The sequence below is a fragment of the Coturnix japonica genome, chromosome 5 (assembly GCF_054131305.1).
Source record: "Coturnix japonica strain WE chromosome 5, WE-NBRP24, whole genome shotgun sequence".
NCBI classification, from domain to species: Eukaryota; Metazoa; Chordata; class Aves; order Galliformes; family Phasianidae; genus Coturnix; species Coturnix japonica.
In genome coordinates, this window is record NC_140667.1 from 7,007,328 (window position 1) to 7,030,673 (window position 23,346).

General features: G+C 41.4%; 1 protein-coding gene across 5 annotated transcripts in view; it reads right to left on the minus strand.

Annotated features, from left to right (window-relative positions):
• Positions 1-23,346, minus strand: part of LDLRAD3 (low density lipoprotein receptor class A domain containing 3) — a 124,757-nt gene that overhangs the window by 37,136 nt on the left and 64,275 nt on the right. For 4 of the 5 annotated variants that reach the window (XM_085548188.1, XM_032445214.2, XM_032445212.2 and 1 more), the window contains 2 exons: positions 16,355-16,480; positions 12,751-12,885 (listed from right to left, as the gene is read on the minus strand). In XM_085548188.1, the coding sequence (XP_085404314.1) occupies positions 12,751-12,885; positions 16,355-16,480 (261 nt within the window). The remainder of the gene's footprint in view (positions 1-12,750; positions 12,886-16,354; positions 16,481-23,346) is intronic. The other variant, XM_032445213.2, reaches the window with a different exon arrangement.

Sequence of the window (23,346 nt, forward strand, 5' to 3'; positions counted from 1 at the left end):
TGCCAAAAAAGAAAAAAGAAAGAGAAACCTTATTTGAATGTTGTTTTGAGTTCCAGAGATCAAAAAGCCTGAACAGTGTAATAAATAAATGAAGTCATAACATCTGTATCCCTTCTGTATTCCTCTGAAATGATGCACCTATGCAAACACATGAGACTTGGAAAAAGAAAAAAAAAACCAACAAAATATTAAAAGCAGAGGGCAGGATGAGATTGGGACAGTGTGAACTGTACACAAAATATTAATGGTAAGATCCATGCTTAAAGATGAAGGCAAACAGCAAGAGCGTAATGGCTCCCTAATAACAGAATGTTCCTGAATTCAGCTTGATCTCACCACTTAAAAATTATCAAGCCAGAAGACATCCCCAGCACTACCTGATTATATCTCAGGATAAGCAGAATCTTGCAAGAGTTATTTAGCAAGCCCCTGCAACAAGTCCACGAGATGGTCATGAACACTGCCTACAGAAAGGTGTTAACACAAGGTTCACAGCGCAGTTTACAGAAAGAGCAGATGCATATCAGTGTGGCACAGAGCTCTCTTTAATCTCAACATCACACTTCAACCACAAGAGCAGAGAGAAACCCACTCCCTGATTCAGGTTCCAAGGAAACCTAAGAACCAGAGAGTCTGTCCTGCATACAAAACAGAAACAAGGGTAAAGGTTAAAATCATTCTGCATCTGCAATAAGCGACCAGCACTCAAGGCTAGTAGAAGCCCAGAAACCAATTAGCAAATGTAAAACTGGAAGAGTTTAACTTAGCTTGAGAGCTGAAGTCAGAACAGGGAAACTTATTGTGAGAACTGCAGATAAAATAATCATCCATCAACAGTAAAATCCTTGCTGCCTGCAGCCTTGAAGCCCACACTGCACAAAGCCTGGCAAAGCAATGCTTCACAGGGCAAACCAACTTGGCAACCATTGGACATCATCTTTGAAGCCTCTAACAAGGAGGGAAGCAAAACAAAACTCTGTGCGGTATCTGCTCAAATCAGTATTCTCGCAAGCAGAGTTCTGCCTGCATTAAATAAAAAAGCATTGTAGAAAACACATCTCCTTTTTTAAAAAATTGTTTTTACATAAAAGGATGATGTTTTCAAATATGCCTCAGAGCACAGAATCTACTAAGACGGATGTTACTTTGCACATCTAAACAGGCACTTTGTAAAAAATCCACTGTTGTAGTTTTTGCCTTTCTCATTGAGAAACAGCCAAAGCAGATAGGAGAAACATCCCCTTCTCTTAATACCAATCCCTAGAGGCATTCAAGGTCAGGTTGGATGGGCTCTGATCAGCCTCATCTAGCGATGGCAGCCCTGCCCACAGCAGGGGTTGGAACTGGATGGGCTCTTTAGTCCCTTCCAAACGAAGCCATTTTATGATCCTATAATATGATTCTATGGAAAGGACAGAGGTGCTCAGCAACCTCACCATTCTGGTTCTCTTGCCACACGCAAGTATAATGGGCAAAGGTATGAAAAGAAAAAAAGAGGAAGAGCAAAAAGCTAAAGCAATCCCTTCAAACAGCCAAAAGGAGAGAGAACACGTTGGGATTGCAATTCCAGAGGCGGCTGCCATATGATTAATGTAACTACTTCAGAGAGGCAGCACTGAAGCTCCTGGATGAGCAAGGAAGTGAAAAAGGCTGACTTTCTTTGTTGCTGTTCCCCACAGATGTAATCAACTCTGGAGGTGGAAAAGCTTAGGGAAGAATGGTGCAGAGAACTCCACCCTGCCCCAAATGACAAAGACTTGTAGTCAAAGCCAGGACAGATTTTTCTCCAGCACAGCAATTGTGGATGGATTGCAGTGATGAAGGATGCAGGGTTACTGCAGCACAAGCTGCCTTCCGCTCTCATTGACCCATTCCCCTTATACGAGAGTGGGCAACTTCAGCTAATGCAGCTCCCACTTTGTACACCAGCTGCTGTGACGCTCTGCTGCCATGTGTTTTTTGCATGTAGGAGGATAACCAACCTGTCATCTGCAGCTTACACCCAAGAAGAGGATTATTAACCCAGTTCCTGTGGAAACTTTCCCCTCCAACAGATGTTTAATGCAGCAACTTCTTCCACAACTCCCCCTCCCACTGCATGCACTCCATTCTGGTGTCCAACAGGAAAACACTGTTGCCAAAACACAGATCTAATGGCAAAAGCATCAGGGGCTGCTCCCACCCAGCAAACCGCACACACGGAATTGCTACCTGTGTCAGAGAAACTCAAGACATATGCTATAAATCAAGGCAATAAAACATACGCAGTACAAATCATGCGGTAAAATAGGTGGGAAGACAATTCCTGCTCTAACAGCTTTAGCACAACTGGGGTAGAAACTCTTACTCTCACCTGACTGTGACTTCCAGACACCATTAAATATGTGCAGCATTAAACCTCCTGAAGTTATAAACAAGATACATACTTCTTTGCTATGAATACTGGCCGATATCAGAGAGCTGCATGAAATAAAGGAACCTTCATCCAGCATTCTCACAGAGAATGATTTATCTCATGTTTGGGTATTGTTTTCTGCGTGGTGTTGTTAGGTGGTTGGTTTTTATGTGCTTGTGTATTTGCACAGCCCAGACCACTGCCCATTCCTCCAAGGTGGCACTAAAACACATAAACAACTGAGGTTCACCTGAATAGGAAATCATCATCTTGTACCATTTTAACTGCACATATGACTGAAGTCTTAAATTAGCTTAGACTTCTCATTCAGTACCTCTACAAAAGCCAAAACTAAGCACAGGAAGAATGCATGACACAACAACCAGAGACGGAAAGGTGAGCTAACAAGAACAACTGAGGAAAAGAACATGATAGTTTACCAGAGGGAAGTGCAAATGTGCTGTCTCAAATGATGTATGAAAAAGCACAAACACATGTTCCATGTGTTTTTTGCTCCCAGGCTGCCCAGGGAGGTGGTGGAGTCTCCTTCTCTGGAGATATTCAAGACCCACCTGGATGCCTACCTGTGTGACGTGGTGTAGGGATCCTGCTTTGGCAGGGCGGTTGGACTCGATGATCTCTAGAGGTCCCTTCCAACCCCTACAATTCTGTGATTCTGTGTGATTCCATCCAAATGGAGCTATACACTGGGCTTTCTGGAAAGACTGGAGTGACATACTTTACTGATATAGCAGTAGGAAAGGTACAGACCAAAAGCATTCCTGTATCTTCCTGGTGTTGCTTGGTTCCCACTTCAAACATGCCATACAGCGCATAGAGACCTCATGCTGTGCTCCTTCTTCAGTATGGAAGTTGTTGTAACACCTCAGTGCGTTTCCTCAGGCGCCTCCAGCCATCACTTCTTCATGTTCAAAGTCTTAAATTATAGCCAGCTTGGCCAGGAATGTACTCCCTGAATATTTTCTTGCAATTATCGGTCATGACTAGAATCTGATTTTGCACAGTCACCAGCTAATCATCAGCTTACTGGGATTTGTATATCTAAAGGTGGTGAAAAAGGCATGCTGGAAGACAAGAGAGAGCCTAGCAGTGGCTTGTGCAAACACTCAGTGATTCAACCACACTGGTGTTGCAAGCTCAACAAAGGAACAAGATGTTGGACTCTGGAATGCAAATGTTGGCAAAGTTTCAGCTACGAGGTACTTCAAAATTAACTGATATTATGGTTCAAATCTTAGCTAAGAAAACTCTTCTTGAAGAAAACTCTCAGCTTAATTTGTCCTCTGAAAGCAAACTTTAAGTCTTCTCTTGTGGAGGGTAAATCACAAGCACCATCTGCCATGAAAATCTGTCTCAAAAAGTCTAGAAGTGTTTTCCTGGACAACCATCACTAAAGCGAGCTTGGTGCTTCCCAGCAAGGAGAACGAGAAATGAGGACCTAAGAATAAGCAGCTCGACAAATGGAACATGCTTGTTTAAATACCTGAGGTTTTAGTACAGGGTAATGCATTATGTAACACTTAAAAACACTGGATTCTCCAGATTATTTCCACTTAAGAAGTACTTGGTAATAGCTGCATTTACTGTGGTGCAGTAATGTTATTAAAATAAACAAAGGTAAAGTAGAGAGCAAGCCTTGAAGATTCTGCTTTGAAGCCTGAGAGGACGTAATTCTGCACCAATGTTCAGACCCTCACATTCCTACATAAGCCTTCATAAAGCATTCAAAAGCGAGAAGTTTGGTATTCTTCATCTGTAAGACAGAGATAAGGCATCCGACAGAAGTTAACCCAAAATGCCCAAGGCCATTTACCAAGTCAACAAGGAGGAATAATCCAAGCAGCTATCATTGCTTCTGCTTCTGTGTTCAGGACATGAGAATGTGCAGCCCGTTTTCCCAAACTTCAGCCAGGTTTGTGGAAATACAACCTAATTGCAGGTACAAACAGGACTTCTGTATCCAGTGCTCCCCACCTAGCATGCTGCCACTTTCCCTGGCAGCCAATTTCTACCTAGACGTCTGAACTGGATTGGAACAGGGATGCTAAAAATTAGTTTGGAGACTGAACTTTATGGCACTACTTCACTGTACCCTCCATGTTCCCCCCCCCCAGATAGTTCTTCAGGTTTTACTGTTTGCATAAACTCTATATTACAAATAAACAGAAAATTAATTATTCAGCTTCTAATTCCCATTGCATGTTGATGTTTATGTAATTGAAAACCATGTAATTGCTTTATGTTTTTAACATCCCTCATAAATATGGATTTTTAACGTAATCTTTTACAGCAAATTAGCACAGAATATCTGGTAATGTGAGATGGGATCGTGCGTAAATTTGGCAAGCTTGGGGGAGCAACACAGACTGAAGACTGTCTAGATGTCTCTCACCACTTCACAACTTTCAGTAAGCAGAAGAGAATTTGCTGTGGTGCTCAGCCTTCCAAAGAATGTTGATCAGGCTCTGCGACATGAGTTTTAATGCAAGAGCAGCAAAGAAGGGAAAGCTACGAATTCAACAGCTTCATCCTTCACAGATTTACAGGTAGTGAAATGCTTGGCTGAGGATCAATCTTGGTTTAATCTCAAGTCTGGCAACAATTTTTTATTTTTTTATTTTTTTTTTGGTGGTAATCCATTTGCTTATCAAGTTTCATTTGCTGGTTTTAGATCAGGCAGCATGAAATACCTTTCTCTGGAACCCTGGCTGGCAACTTCCTTGGGTTTTAAACATCACCCTGAAGCTATTTTGTTCCATTGTGAAAACAGCAGACTGGCACAGCAGCTGAAGTGAGACCTGCAAAAGATACAATTCCTTCAGCTGCAGAAAGATAACTCTCCTACTGACCTGACTGGGACTGGCACTTAGGAGTGGACAAGTGGACACGAAGACAGATAGATGTTGTTACCGCACTGATTTTAATACCACCACAACTGTGAGATATCCCCCAAGCACACACAGCTTCTCACATTGTTATTTCCCTTCAATATATGAAATAGTATCTTCTGAACGTCATGGTAAAATTGTGGCTGTCTCAGATAAGCAAAGCCACTTAAAGAAAACCCAATTAGACTAAACAAGGACTTCCCAAGAAAGCAGATAAACTTGCCAGATCTACCCAAGTCCCCACCACACGGGATCTTCTGTGTTTGAGAGCAATTCTGCATTTCCCATTGTGCTCCTAGGAGACAAGTGCAGTGCAGCAGCACAGCTTCTAGCCACAGAAACATCTGGCTGACCTGGAGCATATATTCTTGCTGAGCAGATGTGCCAGTAAAACTTTTCAACAGACCTTGGTAACCCTGCTCTCAGGGACTGTCTATATGAAATTATACTGATTTGGGTCAATTACATAATTGATTAGGTATTAAACTGCTATAACATCTGAATACAGACACTAACTGTTACACCTGGTCATTCTGCCTTGCTTGTGGCTTTAAGCTCGAGTTAGAACACACACACGAGCTTTGATAGAACTCACATGTCACAAATTATTCCCAGGTATAAGTGAAGCTATGAAAAGATATAGATTTTAACCACGTGCAAAACTAGTTTCCCATTGTTTCAGGAGCCACACCCACCAACCTCACAGCAACAGCTTCAAGAAAATAAAGCAAATAAATAAAAAACTAAACCTCACACTGAGGATTCTGGGATGTTCCTCCTTCACTCACAAAGGCATAAGCAACAAAATTCTTCCATCTAATATTACGCCGATAAAAAGAACAACCCAACTCCTAAAGAGTGAGTAAAGTCTAGTACTCTCCTCTCAATTTCCCGCAGAAACTTCTGAAAGAAGCAAGCTGCCCAAATCTCTGCTATTAGAAAATAATTTCTAACTAGCAGACAGATAGACATGAGAACTGTAGACTAAGATTTGTGAAGGCTATGGAGGTTAAATCAATGTAAGACTTTCTGCTGCCACTGCTAACACAGGTAGTTCTCACAGCTAGATTTAGGCTGAAAGATTATGCCTGAGCAGTGATTAATGCTAGAAGACCACAGTCCAAGTTCTGCCCCTGACTGACACTGCCGTGTTGAGGATCAGCTCCAATGGGAAAGTCATGCCAACAGGATCTTGGCCAGGCATGGAAACAGAGTTGAAGATTGATGTGGCTGGATCTGATGAATGAGAGTTAGGACCAGAAACAGAAGAGATGGCCAAGCCAGCTGTCACTCTGCTAGTGACAACTCCTCTTCAACACTTAAACCAGGTAACCTTTGCTGTGACTCTTTACTACCTATGTTTGTGATCACAATAACTCTTTCCCAACCATAAAGAAAGAACACTCCATCAAAACTGTTTCCTCTGGTACTGAAATAGGTATTAAAGTTTCATTTTAAATACGAATGTTATAATTTTCCACAGTAACTATAGAAAAAGCACTTGGCCACCTGGAGTTGATTCATTTCTACAGTAAGTCAGAAATCAACATCTGTGCCTTTCATTTTAATTCTTTCCACTGCCAGCAAAAAGAGGGAGGCTACTGTTCTGCAGCAGGAGCCTACTACATGGTTAAATGACACTGGCAACTTGGAAAAGTTAATGCATCAGCAGCCAGGATGGACACTGCATGCTATTGCCAAAATACATGGTATACTTCAACCGCCCACATACTGTTATAACCCCGTGGAAAAAGTATTTGGAAAAAATTGATTTTCTACAAATGAGAGCTCAAGAAAGAATTTAATCAGCCTAAAGAAAATTTGGGGAGGGGGAAGAAAAGTCCTTTATTTTAAACTTGTCTTTGTCTGGCGTAGCATTTTATCACCTACGTTTGAAATTTTGAAGCATGGGCAAAGAAAATGGGTATTCATGTCACCTTTATCCAGCACTGCTAATTAGGCACGTGTTGAAGTGAAGGCAAGAATATCTAGACACAGCTGTTAAGAGCTCTTATTCCGTTTCTGCACAGGTGACAAAAAATGTGCTATTTCCAGTATCAACTTCCAGCTCCCCTAGCTGAAAGCACAGCAGCTGAACTAAGGCTGGCTTCTAACTCATATTTTTATAACTAGTTTGGGAACCCCAACTACAGACACACCAACAAAAGAGAAAAAAACCCACAAAAGCCAACCAACCAAAAAAAACCAACCACCAGATTACAGCAGGGGTCCAATAATGCACTACTGTAAAAATGGCTCCTACATCATTAGAGTGAACTGTGCCTTTAGGGAGGGCTGATACAGCATCTTCAGGTAATCCCTGCTTACAGAACAGGCATCGTACAAGCTTCAGACTCAAGACCAGGTGCCCATCCTTACTGTCTTTATAACATGGTGAGCCCAGAGTGACACAGTACCTTGTCTAGCATTTTAGCTTCAGCCTACCAAAGCAGGGTGAACAGGAGATTGGTGATGAGTCAGGACATCCCCCAGATGCACCAACACTCTTTTTAGCAAATTTCTTTTTAATTTGGAGACCTGAAGTCACTGTTGTCTACCACTTCGTTAAAGTTGCGTACATACTTGTACCAGCTGTCCATCTTAACTTTTAGTCTCTATACAGATGCATAGATTTGCCTCCTGATAAAAACCCTATCAAACACAATTTATGAAGTCAAAATAGGGAAAGAATCCTGAGCTTGATCAGAGAACAGGAATGGAGGAAAGAAGCAATTCATAGTTGACAGAAACACCTCCATCTAGAAAGCGTTAAGAAAACAAAGCTATTAGAGAGCCCAGGCATAGCCTCTTTTTAATAAAACATTCAGTGGCATTTTATTTGTATCCTTTCTTGAGCTTCTGTTTGTGTTCAGTCTGCCTCTGAGTATTAAATTCCAGCTGTAGGCTGAACTGGGCTAAGCTGATGCACAATAATTGCCAGTGGAGCTTCAGCTTACAGACTGAGTCAATAATGAGTCAAAGAGAGACTTGATACAAGGAAACATGCGCAGCCAGGATCAGACTACAAGGCTTAGTGAAGTATAAGTGATATCAGAGCACTTGGGAATTCCAGAATCCCAGTTTGCCACATGCAAAGGGCTGGCTGTAAGCTCCACATGGAGTGGGACATTCTGGGAGATCTTTGTGCTTTATAAGTCAGGTACTGTGATATTTCACTGAAATTTAGATTATGTCTGCACCATTTGGCTGTCAGTTTGTTTGACACAGGGTCAGATTTTTCAGTGATTCAATATGCTGCCCGTTTTCATACAAGCAATTTATATAATCATCTGACAGCCATGAACGCTTCTAAATTTGTTTTAGAATGCTGCGGGATATCAAAATCCTAATAAAAATTCAATGAAAACTATGCAAACATGAAAAAGGAAGTACCCATATGTGCAAATAAGGCTTTTACCCAAATTCACAGTAGAAATATAGAACATGAATCAGCTTCGGGACACTTGCAAAACCTGTAATGTATAACTTGACAGCAGTGGTACTGTTTACTAACAACTTCAGGGCGACAACTAGAGCAACATTTCTGAAGCCAGCTCGGCCAGCGTGAATGTAGACTTGCAGCAATAAAACTCTTTTCCTAGGCAACGTGGTTAAAGCTAATAAAGGATTTTAGCAACCTTAGTGGGAAAGAAAAGAAGGGCCATGAAAGGAAAAGGAGTTTGAATTAGAACAGCCAGTATGCTTTTGTTGGTGGTAGAATTAGTAAAGACTAAAAAGCACAAAATGGAGGAGAAGCTGAAGGAAGAAACGCTGTGAAAATACATGTAGATAAAAAGCAATTAAGGGAATAAATTAAGTACAGTCCTAGAGGTGGAAAAACAAACAAACAAACTTATACAGCTGTTGAAAAATATTCCCTTGCAGTTCAGCAGGCTGCTGTTAGAGCAGGAAATCCCCCTATGACTGGAAGGCCAATCTTCCTGCTTGGAAAGGTTACCACCATCAGTTAACATGTGGGAGAGACCCCAGGCAATCAGAGGAAAAAAGCAGATGAGCAGGAGGGACTTTCCTGGATTAAGATCCAGCAAACAGAACTAGAACAAATCCCTAGAAAGAGCAATTCTGCATGAGTTATATATATGCAACAGCGTGGATAATGCATGCAATTACATCCTCCATACGGTCCTAATCCCAAGTGGTTACCTGGATAAATATAACAGACTAGAAAAGTCTGGCCATTCCACTTCAGCTCTGGAAATCAAGGATGACCAGAGCGCAGTCAGGGATAGATTAAAGGAAGAGCTTGGAGGATTACTACAACACCTACAGGGCCTACAAATAATCACTGCTGGGAACAAGAACAGTTCCCAATTATTTGACTCACTTTTAGACCGTCACGGTCTAAGTTTTTATACTGTCCCTTTCCTCGTGACATACAAACCTTTGTACGACATTCAACACTGGATTACAAGTGGTACAAGAAAGAAGAGCAACAACTTGATCTTGGAAAATTGGACCTTCCCCGCATTTTTGTATGTAAATCATGTGGCATTTGTCTCCTACCTCATCCCCAAATATACCTACTCCTATTTAGGACTAAAACGAATCTTTACAATCTCATGACTTCAGGTTCATTCCAAAATGCAGTGTTCCAGCAAAGCTACTATTTGTCATTGATACGCCTCATGTCAAATCCAGGTCAACACATTTTGCAGAAGGGGGTTACTTTCTCTTTTCCTAGTCTGCAGTGACCATTCTTGAATGAAAGGATTTTCATGCATGAAGGAGCATCTGACACAAACCAAACCAATTTGCTACTGCAGCCTTCCAGTAATGACAGCAGGATAAAGGAGGCCTTTGAAGTTCATGGAGGAGTAGGAAGAGGTGTTAATTTAAAAAGCTTGTCAGTATACCCAAGAGCAGAAGGAGAGCAAAGTACCAATTAATAATTCACACTTCTATTCCACATGTTATCTTAGTATCTCAAAACAGTTTGCAAACATTGATTAAGTCTCACAACATTCCCCTGAAGCAGACAAGCATAGATGAAGCTCTGCTCCTACCAACCAGGATGTTACTCTGGGATCACTTTGTTTAGCTGATCTGTGCCTTTTCTCCCCCATCTGTTAAACGGTGATAATGACAATACCATACTACAGGGAGAGGTTCAGAAGCTTAGTAATTGCTAAATCAACAATTTTTTATGTAGGGAAATAGCACACAAGGGCAATCTCCTGTGTCAGACTGAACTCAATTACACTGAATTAAAACTACTACACTTGACATGATGACATGGCTAGTGGAAAGAAAATCCTCTATCTTGATTTTACAATGCCCTACAGATGTGCTTTGCACTGTCCCTAAGTACCCAGAACACTTGAGTTCTAGTTAATGACCAGGATTGTTGGGTGCTGTGTTAACACGAAACTCATCGTAATTATTCTAATTAGATCTGCTATAGAAAGAATTGTGAGAAATGAAAGACTCTGTCCACTGTAGCCTCTAAATCTCAATTAACACAAAGTATTCGCTGTGTTTGGGAGCCAGGACTGACATACCCATAGCTGCAAACTCCAGAGGGAATCTTAATTTACATTCTGATGGGGAGCTGAACACATTACAGTGCTTAATCCTCACTTTGAAAGACAGGTATACAAGCATCACACACTGACAGATGAGGACATGGCAATTCAGGGAAGCTCTTGAACTGCCATAGGACAACCACACACACTCAACACAATCAGAATTTCACCCCTTATTCCCAATTTTGTACATGGACTTTTTTTTTTTTTTTATATTCATACAAACAAATCCTTTCTGCTTTAATCTAATAAAAGGGAGTTCCTTTTTCCATGTCTGGGGCTTTTTCATGTACAGAAAGAGGCAGAATTACTCTGCTTAACTCCCCATAATAATCTGACTTCTCCAGAAGGACCAAAGATAAAGTAACAGCTTCATGAAATACAGCTCTTTTCTTCTCCTGAGCCTGACAGTCACTTCCAAAAGCAGACTGTCATGACAACAAACAACCTGGAGGCAATCCAGCCAATTAATCTGCAGAGGAAGCAGACATCCCAACCTTGGAAAAGAACACTGCTGCTTTAAGCTTCAGATGCCAAAAGAAGAAAAACCCAACAAAAAACCTTACCACATGCATTAATCTTACTAGGCTGCCTTAGGCCTGTAGTGAAAAACAATTCACCCCTCAACACAGCAGCACTACTGCAGCAGCAATACAGAGCACTAGGCGCTCAAAACATCCTTTTTCTTCTCCTTCCCCAAGACAACCGCAACAGCAGAGCAGGCCAGGCCCCTCTCTGGGGCTTCATCCAGGCAGATTTATGTTCCCAGCACGTGACACAGCCCTGGCAAGTAAGAGGATGACCCGTTCAGCTTTCACATCTTGAGCCAAAGGAAAGAGCTCATAGGTTAAGCAGAAAAACCACACAGAACACATCATCACATACCGTTGCTGTAAACTCTTCTTTGTTGACATTGCCGCTGCTTGTTTTCCCTCCTCCCTTATGAGTTGTCAAGAATATTTATCACCACGTTGAGCTCAGAATTACTTTCTCTTTCATGAAGGGCTAAATCATCAGAACAGCTAAATATTGAAGTCATTCTCCTTCATTTCTCAGATTTCACCTTCTTTCATACCATCCTTTATCTCTCTCTTCACGTGCTATGTTCTCTATAGGCCCAAGCACACTGCAATTTCCCAGCAAACATCCAACGAGACTTCCATCTTTTCCTGCTCTGGGCTCTCAGTAGCAACTCAGACATGAAAAGGTTTAGCAGCTGATGCCTGACAGATATCGCTTGCCAACCTCAAGTCACTCATTTTATAAAATACCATGATACTGAGTTACAAAGGAAAAAAAGAATAGGAAAAAAGGAAAAAAGAAATAATTTTTGAGATGGTGTTTTGAGAGTCTCATAAGACTCACACACAATTTTCAAACCGTAATAAAAATTTCCTCCCTGACTTCATATTGTTTTCTTAATACTGAAACAGGGAAGGCTAAGAATATATCCTTTCACTGTAGACTTGTAACACAGTGAAACATACCCTGCAGGAAGTAATAGTGCAAAGAGGGCTTAAGGCTTTAAGCCTACCCAGAGTTACTCAACTGGCAAACTGACAGCCCACCAAACTTCCTCACATTTAAACTTTATTACTGATCTTTCTGGATCCAACCTATCTCTCTTAGACCCTTCTTGGCTTCAGTGGGCACTGGATCACAGATCACAAACATTTCTAGCAAAAATGATTTTTTAAATTAATCTAAGAGAGATACCAATCTTCTGAGCGCTGATACTGAAATGCACACATGCACACACAACATGTTTCGCTCTCAGTAACTGCAGGATAAGGAAACCACAGTTCTAGTCAACACCGGGCAACAACAGAAACGTATCTTCTACACCTGTAATGTATTAATGTTGGTATAAATGCTAATTAATAGAAAAAGGGTCTGTTCCTACCTTGAGGACTTTCACAGCTTTCTTCATCACTGTTGTCTTGACAGTTATTTTGACTGTCGCACACAAAGCTTTTATCAATGCAAAGCCCATTTTTACAGTGGAATCGGGCAGTAGAGCAGAGCAAGGGATTGGCTGCTGTGAAAAGAGAAAGTGAGATCTTTAATTACATATTCTCTTAGGCAGTGAAATAGCCTTTCAGTAGTTAATGACAACAGGTCACAACTCAACAGCTGGTCACTTCACTGAATATGTGGGAGTAACTTGGCAATCAAACATACCTTGCCTCTTTAAGCAGGCAGAGATGAGATCTCTAAATCATGCAAGATTCGCTAGTATTAGCAGAGATTTATCTACTCTCAGTCGCAGTAATCCTTCTGCTCTCTTTCATGACAACCTTCATCACAATTGCTGCTAGATGCTCAGCTTTTGCCCACCTCAAAGTTGTAGGCAGTGCTACCCTCCATACCAAAAACACTGCCTATTGCTCCCACTATGACCAAGTCAGTTTAGCTCAAGTTTTATAAGCCAACAATCCAAGCTCAGAACTGCAGCAGTGTTTAATCTACCTCCTGCAGTTCTGTTTTTAACACCTTGCCCATCCCCACCCATATTTTTTTAAATTGAAACCATGGCAATGTTGGCACTTCTCAAATTCTCAGTGTTTGAACTTGAAATTCATTTTTACAGCTAAAGTGCACTCAGAAAACCCTTTCACAAAATACATCCCTGTGAGTTAGATAAATGCACTCCCAGCAAAAGCAGAACAGTATTTAAGTAGACTCATTTGGGAAGAGCACTCTTCACTCCCTCTAAACATAGCATCCTACAGCATATTTGCTGCTACATATAGTCTCATATAAAAGCCTCAGGAAGTACCGTTTTCTCCATTTCTAGGAGATTACATCACAGATTCAATGTGTCTCACTGCTAAGGAGATTTCCTTGATATTCATCTTGCTTTCTCATCCCCGATTTCATCCCTCTACTCTTAGCTATACTTCAGCATACATAACTACATAATCCCCCCCTCAACGATGTCTGCACCCTTCACATACAGCCTTATCTTCTTACGTAGTCACGCATTGGCTGAGATATGCATAATTTATATCTTCTCATGAATCGATCTCTCTGTCCCTTAATAATTTCTGTCACTCTTCTCTGAACTCCTGCCAATTTTTGATAATGAGGTGACTCAAACTGAATGCAGCATTCCAACTGAACATCTTAAAAAGCTGTTTAGATGCCTTGTCTGCTTCAAAGTGATTCTCCACCACAATAACAAAGGGGATTACAGTCCCAAATACTCACTGGCTTCCTATTTTTTTATTCTTTTAAGTAAGAGCTGCCCTTAAAGAGTCTTTCCAAAAAAAAAAAAAAAAAAAAAAAAAAAAAAAGCAACAACAGAAAACACACTTTAAACAAGTATAACAATCTGCAGTATCCCAATATACATTACAAATACTCCCTACATCTGGGCAATTCCTCCAGCTCCCCAAAAGCACATTTACTACGAACATGCAAAATCTCTTTTGGTCTGGAACTGCTGCATACTTGCATAGCATGTTGATTCTGCAGGTCACTTTAGGACCTACAGCACTGCTTCTCCACAAGCAAAGCTGAGACTAGACACTCAGATGTGCTGGAAAATACTACACATGCACTTCAATAGCACAGAGGAAAAGGAAGATCAGTAGCCCATTATCAGCCCTAAGGCCTTGTTAGAGCTACAGGCCACACACAGGGGAAATTAAGGAATTCGTAACTAGCTCCAAGGTGGTGTGCTTTAAAGTGAAACCTGCCATTTGTCAGCCCACTACCTCAAGGATATTCAAAGTACATTCATCAAAACCTCTTTCTAGCCCATTTGTTTAAGTATAACCCAAAGACCATAAAATCTTAGCCTTCAATCTTCTTACACAAACTTCATCCTCTGCTGAGGTGCTATCACCCCACCACAGCCCTCCCAAGAGCCAAAGCAGAGTCTCGCCCAGCAACAGATGGCACCTTTAAAGGTTGTTCATGCTGCCATAGAGACCACAACATGTGGGGGAGGCACACAAACAAGAAATGCAAGTCCTCCTAGAAGCAGACAGTGATAGATCTCTGTAAAGATCTCCCCTTTTGTTATCTTTGAAAGCTGGTGTCTGTTGTCCTCCTCCTGACCTTTACATGATATTAAAAGGAAAAGCCCAGCCTGCTCCAACAAGAGAAGGAGGACTATTTGCTGCAGGCTTCCGCCTACAGACCCACGCAACATCAGGGCTTTTAACAGCTCCCGGTAATAGCAGGAGGGCTGCTGGATCGAACATAACCTTTCCTTACTGCTAGATAAATCCCTGCCAGACTTACAGATACAACAGATCTATGCAGCCACACAACAGGGTTTTAGTCCGTGTCAAGTCATACTTCAAATGATATCTCTGCCGTGACTTTGCTGCAAGATGCTGAACAGCTCAGGGGCTCAAACTCATGCACTGGCAGGCATTTCTGATTTTGAGAACCTGCCTCTCCCTTAAAGATCCTGTTTCACTAAATAACCCTTTCCTGGCTTTTTTTGTTGTTTGAGAACACATACAGACAGAGAAGCCTAAATGCACCAATGAACAAAGAATCTTCCCCAGTGACCAGAAATAAGCAAATAAACAATTTTAAGTCTCATTTGTAATATGTGACAAATGCGCTTTACATTGAAATACAGAGAACCTGTTCAAAGTAAACATGCAGCTCAAATCTAATTTCAAAATTACAATCAAGTCTTAATATAACATGCAGACATTACATACAAAACAAAACGAAGCTGGACCTTATTAAAAAATCACTGTTGTCGATTGGATCCTTTTTAAACAAGGCCTGGTTTTGCGTTGTAAATGCTACATGAGATTTTCTATCACTGACAGCAATAAAAGATTTTGAGAGTGGTGCTGACCAGCCAGCAGAACAGGAGATAGCAATGACTGGCTCAAAAATGACACATCTTAAAATCAGTCAGAAGAAAAACTCCACTGAAGAAATCACTCACTTTGCTTGGCAAAATAAATAAATACATAAACACAGCAAATGAGGAAAAGATGGAGAATGTACACATGGAAAAGATGCGGTGTTTGTGTATGCATGAGTGAAAACTGGAAACAACCAAAACTGAAACAAAAGCAGGTAAAAGCTTGCCTGCCTTAGTTAGGCCATCCTGCCATTTTGAAATGCAGTGGCTTGCGAAGAAGTTGGGTGTCACTCTACCACTACTCGTGAACTGCTTGCTGCAGAAATGATCGTTCTTTTGCAGAACTGTCACCTGTGATGCTGAACCAACAGCCATGAAAACATGCCCTGTAACAAGCTGGAGGAGGCAGTGCCTGCATCAGACAACACTAAGGTTGAAGAGACTCTTCTGAGAAGAGTACTAAGGTTTACATTTCCTGTTGAGCCAGATTTGCCTGTTATTAACACTATCAATGTTTGATGCTACTGAGTGATTCTGTGAGAGGAAAAAAAAAAGGCACAGATCATGCAGGTTATCTGACTCAAAATAAATACTAACTAGTGCTTCCTGTCTCCGATTAGCTGAACGAAAACAAAATGCCTTCACTGGGAAGAAGACGGATACTTACTGCAGTTTTCCTCATCGCTGCCATCAGGACAGTCCTCAAAGCCGTTGCACCTGAAGCGGCCAATGATGCAGTGGATTCCACTGGCACAGGGGAAGAAGGTGGCACCACATTTGGACTTGGCTTTCGCTGAGAGAAGAAATGCACAGAAGATTGCAAACGTTAGGGGAATGTCTTACAAAGGTTAAAGACACTTCATTAGCAGCACAGGTTGCTCTGGGAAGCCCGTAAGTGAAGAATCCAAGGTGGACAGGCATAATGAACATGGCAGCAGGTTTGGAAAAAATGGGAACTGGAGACCAAAGTGGGCAAAGACAGGAGAACTAAGAGTCAGGAAACACCTGGAGAAGGAAAGGGGGAATACAGAGATATGAAGTGAGTTAGTGCCTTTGTGAGAATAATAGGAAACATAAGAGATCTCCATTAAAGCATTTTTAAGGCTGCAAAAGTCAAATTCAGGAACTAATAGTTCCTCTAGTTAGCACAATTTATAGGAAACTAGGTGCAAAAGAAACATGAATTGCATCTCTTACTATACAACTCTCCATCATACAGCTTTCATTATAAAGCTCCTCAGGACATAAACCGCATCTATTTCACAGCACTCACACAGCCATTCATAACACTAAATACAAACAATAACATCAAAATGTGGTTAAGAAGCGATTATAGAACCCCATTTGATCCCTAGTACTTCATATTCTTTTTTACTTCACTGCACAGCAACTCTTCATGGCAGGGAGAAGAGAATGCTGCCCTCAGCTAGAGTAATGCAGATGCTTCCACTACATTGCTCAAGGCAAGCGCCAATTCAGCCCTGTCATCAGCCCTGAATAAATTTAACTGTTTGCTTGTTTTTCCCTTTTATTTATTTATTTATTTTCCCCCCAGATTATCACAACTTCATTTTCTACAATGCATTGTGGGCTAGAAAGTCCCCTGAAAACAAAAGCCTGGCTGACTGCAAGGAGGTGAGCATTGAACACTGCCAATATGCCACATTGCCATCCGTGGACCACTTACAGGAGAACAACAGAAAAGAAGCCAGCTCTCTAACTTAAGGACTTTTGAGTAAACTTCTCTTCTTACTTCTGAACCAAACACAGAAGATGCCTTTGCAGCTCCTGTTTTGTTTTTTTGGTTTTTTTTTAATAGATCTGGATTAGTAGCAGGCAGTCTTTCTATGTAGCCATATGGATCAATACATCAAAATGGGCAGTTTTATGAGGCAAGGACAAAGTCAGAAACAACAGAAGAAATGCAGGGGAAAAATATATATACATCTATATATATATACACACCAAATGGGGGCAAGAAGCGTCAGCATTAATGTGGAAGGGATCCTCTTTTCCAGGGTTAAAAATGAAACACGGCTGTAGCAAAGCCATATTCCATCACTCAGCAGAGTGCATATAAACAGCCTTAAACCACAGCAATAGTAACTCACGCTTGATTTAGTATCCTCCCAAAGCAAATTCCCGCAAGTTCCTCTCCCGCATTTTTTAACTGTTATTTATTTTGATTATATCAGTGGTTTTCAGTTAAGTAGGAGGTAGGATGTATCACTGATGTATTCACCTACCACATTTTCTGAAGAGAATCCAAGGTTCACTTGGAAAGAAAAGGTGAACCATTACTTTGTAGAAAAACAGGCTGATAAATTACCCTGAAGTAGCTCCTGTGCACAACAATACCAGCAATGCAAAACCCACAGCTGAGACACCTGAGACCCTTAATTCTTTACCTAAATTCAAAGAGAAACTTCTGTGCTGGAGTCTTGAGGCAACCTGATCTCAGCTAAATAATTCAGTAATAAGAAGGTCTGAAGCAGTGCCATGCCCGAAGTCTTTAAACAAAAGCATCAGGACAAATGCGTCAAGAACAAATTCCCCACCTGTCACCAAAGCAAGAAGTCCATATTCGCATCTGACACACCAGCCAGCCAAACTGCTGCTGAGAAAGTGTGGCCCTAATGCTTAGCCACAAAGAGATGTCCAATTCTTAATATTTCCCAGGCTTTGTTCCACCTATAGAGGAGCTGAGGGGAGGCCTCAATGGTTGCAGCTCCCACAGGAGTGGATGGGCAGCTCCGAACTCTGCTCTCTGGTGACTGTGATAGGGCCCCAGCGAACAGCATGGAGCTTTGTCAGGGAGAGTCAGGTTAGGGGTTAGGGAAAGGTTCTTCACCATAGGCTGGAACAGGCTCCTCACGGCAGCTGTCATGGCCCCAAGCTGCCAGACTTCAAGAAGACCTTTACAATGCTCTCAGACAAAGTGTTTGAATTTTGGGTGGTCCTGGGTAGAGCCAGGAGTTAGACTCAATGACCCTTGTTGGACTCTTCCAACTCAGGATGCTCTATGGTTCCTGCGATTTGGAGTTTGAATTTGGAGTCTATAAAGCTTCCTGCCAACCATTCCACTAGCCTTTATTTATAACCATAAATCAGTTCCCCCCTCAGTCTTTTCCCTAGCCTGAACAGATCCAGGTTACTGAGCCTGCCCTCATCTGGGAGATGCTCCAGGACCTTTATCACCTTTGTGGCCCCCTGCTGGACTACTTCTAGGGGATCCCTATCTTTTTTGAACTGGAGAGCTCAGAACTAGATACAGTATTCTAGATGTGGCCTCATTAGGGCAGAGTAGAGCGTGAAGATCACCGCCCTCAATCCGATGGCCACACTTCTTTTAATATGGCCCAAACCCAGGAGTAAAACATTATCATGAAACAGTACTTACACTGAAAAAATTCAGACCCAAAAAACAGGGCTAAGATGCTCACAGAGAACTGCTGGCTATAGTATAAGCTTGCCGAACACTCCCCCCAGACTTACTTGCTTAAGTTCAAGAGAACCGTTTTGGCAGCCATGTATGCAAGTATGTGAACTCACTCCTTATGCTATGCAGAAATCAATCAATCCTTTCACTCCTTTCCTTTAAGGATCTTTAAAAAAATAAATAAATTAGTAACTTCCAGTCAGGACCAGCTGTACTTTCCACAGATTTAACAGCTTGCAGGCACAGCTCTACAGTATTAATAGAAAACCATTTTACTAACTTTAGGGCATAAAGTGTGAAACAGAAGTATTTTTCAAGAGTTGTAATCTGTTTTATTATTTCTCAGCAATATGATGAACAGTAGAGGGGAAAAAAATAGACTTAGTATAAACTATATAGAATTGCATACTGTATATATGAATATCCTCTTACAAAAGCAATTCTGACATGCCTGACTTCACTCCAAGATATTCAAACACGACTAGAAGGCTACAACAAAACTTCTTCAGTTATGGGCTAGCATTTTGTTTTCACACAATTGTCTGCTATGCCAGTTCTCCAGCTGAAAACAAAAGCATCTAACTTCATGAGTTTATATGTGGGAAGAGATGACACTTCAGAAGTAGAGTACTCTGACAACAAGTAAAGGCTGTTTACTTTTAGTAAAGACTAAAGTTATCTCTCCTCAAAGTAATCTTTACTGGTCTAGAAGTCTAAATAACCATCTACAAAATTGTCAGAAAGTAGATGAGACGCTAGAGGAAAGTGCAGACAAAAACCCTGACCTGTGTTCATTTAGCAAAGTGATTTCTCACTAAAGGAAGTATTTTAGAGGTCACTACTTTCCTCTAAAAAGCAAAATGAACAATAACTTCATAGAAGGTACAAGTTCTAGGTCAACTGTTACGCTGACTAAATTCAGGACATCTCCAAACTTATTACTCACCATTCACATAAGCAGGACAGAAAGGACTAAGGGACGCCAGCAGCAAGGGGAACCCTCCTGACGAAGGTACTGGTGTGCCAAGGATTCAGTCCCTCACTCTCTCTGTAGACAGCTCCCTGATCTGCACTGCACGCTGCCATTGACTGCACCCAACAGGTAAACCTGTCCCAGTTCCAGGCTCTCGTCAGACTTCCTATTGACATGCATCTAAAGAAGACTGCCAATGGGATTAAGTAATTAGCACCACAAACCCTCTCTATCTCCTTGTACAAAAAGCCATCAAATGTTAGAGGATGTCCTTACTCATGTGTAAATTTCTGTAATTGAGCTTCAAATGAGATCTTCACCATGGTCACTTCATTATAAACGGTATTATAGCTACTCTAAGTATTTGGTTGCTTAATCATGAGTGAAAACAAGAGTTAATTCTAGTTCGATAGCCCAAATCTGTGAGCCATTTGAGTAGGTAGCAAAAAGATTAGCAGCTGGTTTACAGCATCTTCTCAATTAATGCAGATGCTCATTTCATGCACTGTGTAATGTTCTCTTCTGTTAAAAAATTGTGATGTTTGTCATCCCTCTAAGAAACTTGATACAAACTCTACTAAAGCTGATCTTCCAGCAGTACTGCTGGCCAAATGGCATTCCAAACTGTTTGTATAACCCTGAGAGCAGCATGTGGAAACAGCAGCTAAAAAGCCATTTGCTGTAGATGGATGATTCTCCCTTCCCAGCTCAGTTTCTATACAGCAACTCCAAGCTGAAATATAATGGCTCTGTACCTGCACCCCTTACTCTGCATGAGTGCCAGCAGAACCTAGACATTCAATAGCTTGCAAGTTGTGTCAGTGGAAGTAAACCAGAAGGCAGCCAGTAGGAGACTTCAGCAGCAACTTTGTATCTCTGTTTCACTTCTCATAAGTCCTGAGATACAGACTGGATTCTTGTGGTTACCTTACCTACAAGTAGCTCAGCAACGTCTACAAAATAGTAAAAGCTTTATGGCACAGTCAGTTTTACTATGGGAAGCTATCACAGGTTGGGAGATCAAGGTTTGCTTTTGGCTTTCAGAGATTTGCTAGCATCTCACAAGTCAGACTTTGGTAATACAAACTCTGCTTCTGGAATATGGACAACACAGAAAAACACAGAGGCAAGAAGTAACCACAAAGGGCCTTGTAGGCCTTCAGAGCACCGCTGTGCAACAGATGGTTGTGGGTGAGCAGGTCCAGGAAAGGACTGCATCCAGCACTGTGGCTCGGACCTCTTGAGAGCACTTGATTCCCGAGAGTCCTTACAACTCAAAGACCCTTAAAAGAACAAGAACACTGACAGTTATTTGTAGGTGGTGCGCTAGAGCATCAAGCAGTGAACATGCCAGGATAACCAGGAGAAAAAGGAAGCAGTGAGAAAAACAAGAATACTTAAAAACATTCAGTAATCTCAAGACAGAGGTCTTCTAAGCGAATGCATGCTTTTATAGAGGAATTCCTAATTTTCTGCTATATATTCTAGTTGTTAAGGAAAAAATAAATAAATAAATAAAGTTTTGTTAATTTCATTAGCCTTTTACACAAATTAGTGCACTGTAAATAAGAACTGGGCCACTGAAGATTGTTTTTGTACAACTTTGTAAGATTGGTGTTTGTACAACATCTGGCAGCCTGGAAACTTGGTACATGACAACACCGCATTAACATAAATACACATAATCTACTTTGACTGCAGATTTTTATTGGTGTGAGCTCTGCAGTTTGCAAGCTCTGGTAGAATGTTTCTCTTTTCCTTTGTTCTGGCTCTGTTGCTCAGTTTTCTCATCCCATGTATTAAAAAAAAAGGGAGTTAAGAATTACCTACTTACAGATTTCATTACAGAATTGTGCATTCCCCACAGGCATTTGGAATGCACTTGACTGAGGTGTAACGTAAGGGAGGAGACCACAATGGTACTGTTAGTCCTGCTTATATGGAAAGTTAAATTCCCAGATCATACTCCAGAGGGGAGGGAGAAGAAAACGACAGCTTAATACTTCCACAATTTCCCACAGCTTTTAGCAGGAACACAGAATTCTGAAGTCGTGATGTTTCTGTAGTCATATTACTTATTTTAATACATGGCTTTTATAGTTATCTACATGCCTTCATTTCTTATGTCATCTACCTTCGCACTCATCGAGGGACTGCAGAGCACTTTTGCTTGCTACCTCACAAACACAGACCAACCCCTTCAGCTGCCTCTGGACTCATTTACCTACAACAGCAGCTTGTCATCATCTCCACACCGCACACAGACAACGCCTGAAGGTCACAGCCACCTCAGCCTTCAGTTAATACCATGAGCCATGACAGAGCCACTCCACACTTCCTGAAGCAGTAGACAGAGGTTAGAACTGAAGAGCATAAGCTCTAGTACTTCTTGTGTTAGAATCTTAAGATAAAATCCTCAAGTGACAAAGTAATTGCCATGCTGATGTTCCAGTTTTGTAACTGGCAGGTCATTAAATCACTCACTTGTAAGTATTGATTATTGAACTATCTTTTATAAAATGTGATAAACCGATAAAACACAGTTTACAACAAGGGAGCAGAGCAGAGCCTGCAGATCTGTAAGGAAGCTTTCTTTAGGGCACAAGGACTCTGCATCACCAGGTGTAGTAAGTCATGAAAGGAAGACACGAGACCAGCATGGTTGAACTGAGACCTGAAGGTCAAATTGGAGAGCAAGAAAATGCACAGGCAGTGGAAGCAGGGACAGGAAACCTGGGAGGAGTATGGAGATGCTGCCAGACTCTGTAGGAATGGGATCAGGAAGACCAAGGCCCAGCTGGAACTGAACTTGGCAAGAGGCACAAAGAAGGGTAAGAAAGGCTGGAGAAGAGAAGGCTCTGAAGTGAGCTGATTTTCTATATCTAAATGGGTACCACAAAAAAAAAGCAGACAGACTTTAGCAGGTTCTGCTGTGACAGGACAAGGGGAAACGATTTCAAATTAAAAGTGGGGAGATTTAAATTGAACATAAGGAAGAAGCTTATTATAAAAAGGGTGATGAGGTACTGGCACAGGTTGCCCAGAGACATGGTGAAAGCCCTGTCCTTGCAGACATTCAAAGTCAGGATGGATGGGGCAGTGCACACCTGATCTAGTGCATGTGTCCCTGTTCATTGCAGGGGAGCTGGACTAGATGACCTCTGAAGGTCCCTTCCAACTGAAATGATTTTATGATATATTAAACAATGTATGGGCAATAATCTTTACAGATGGGTAAGCTCAGTAC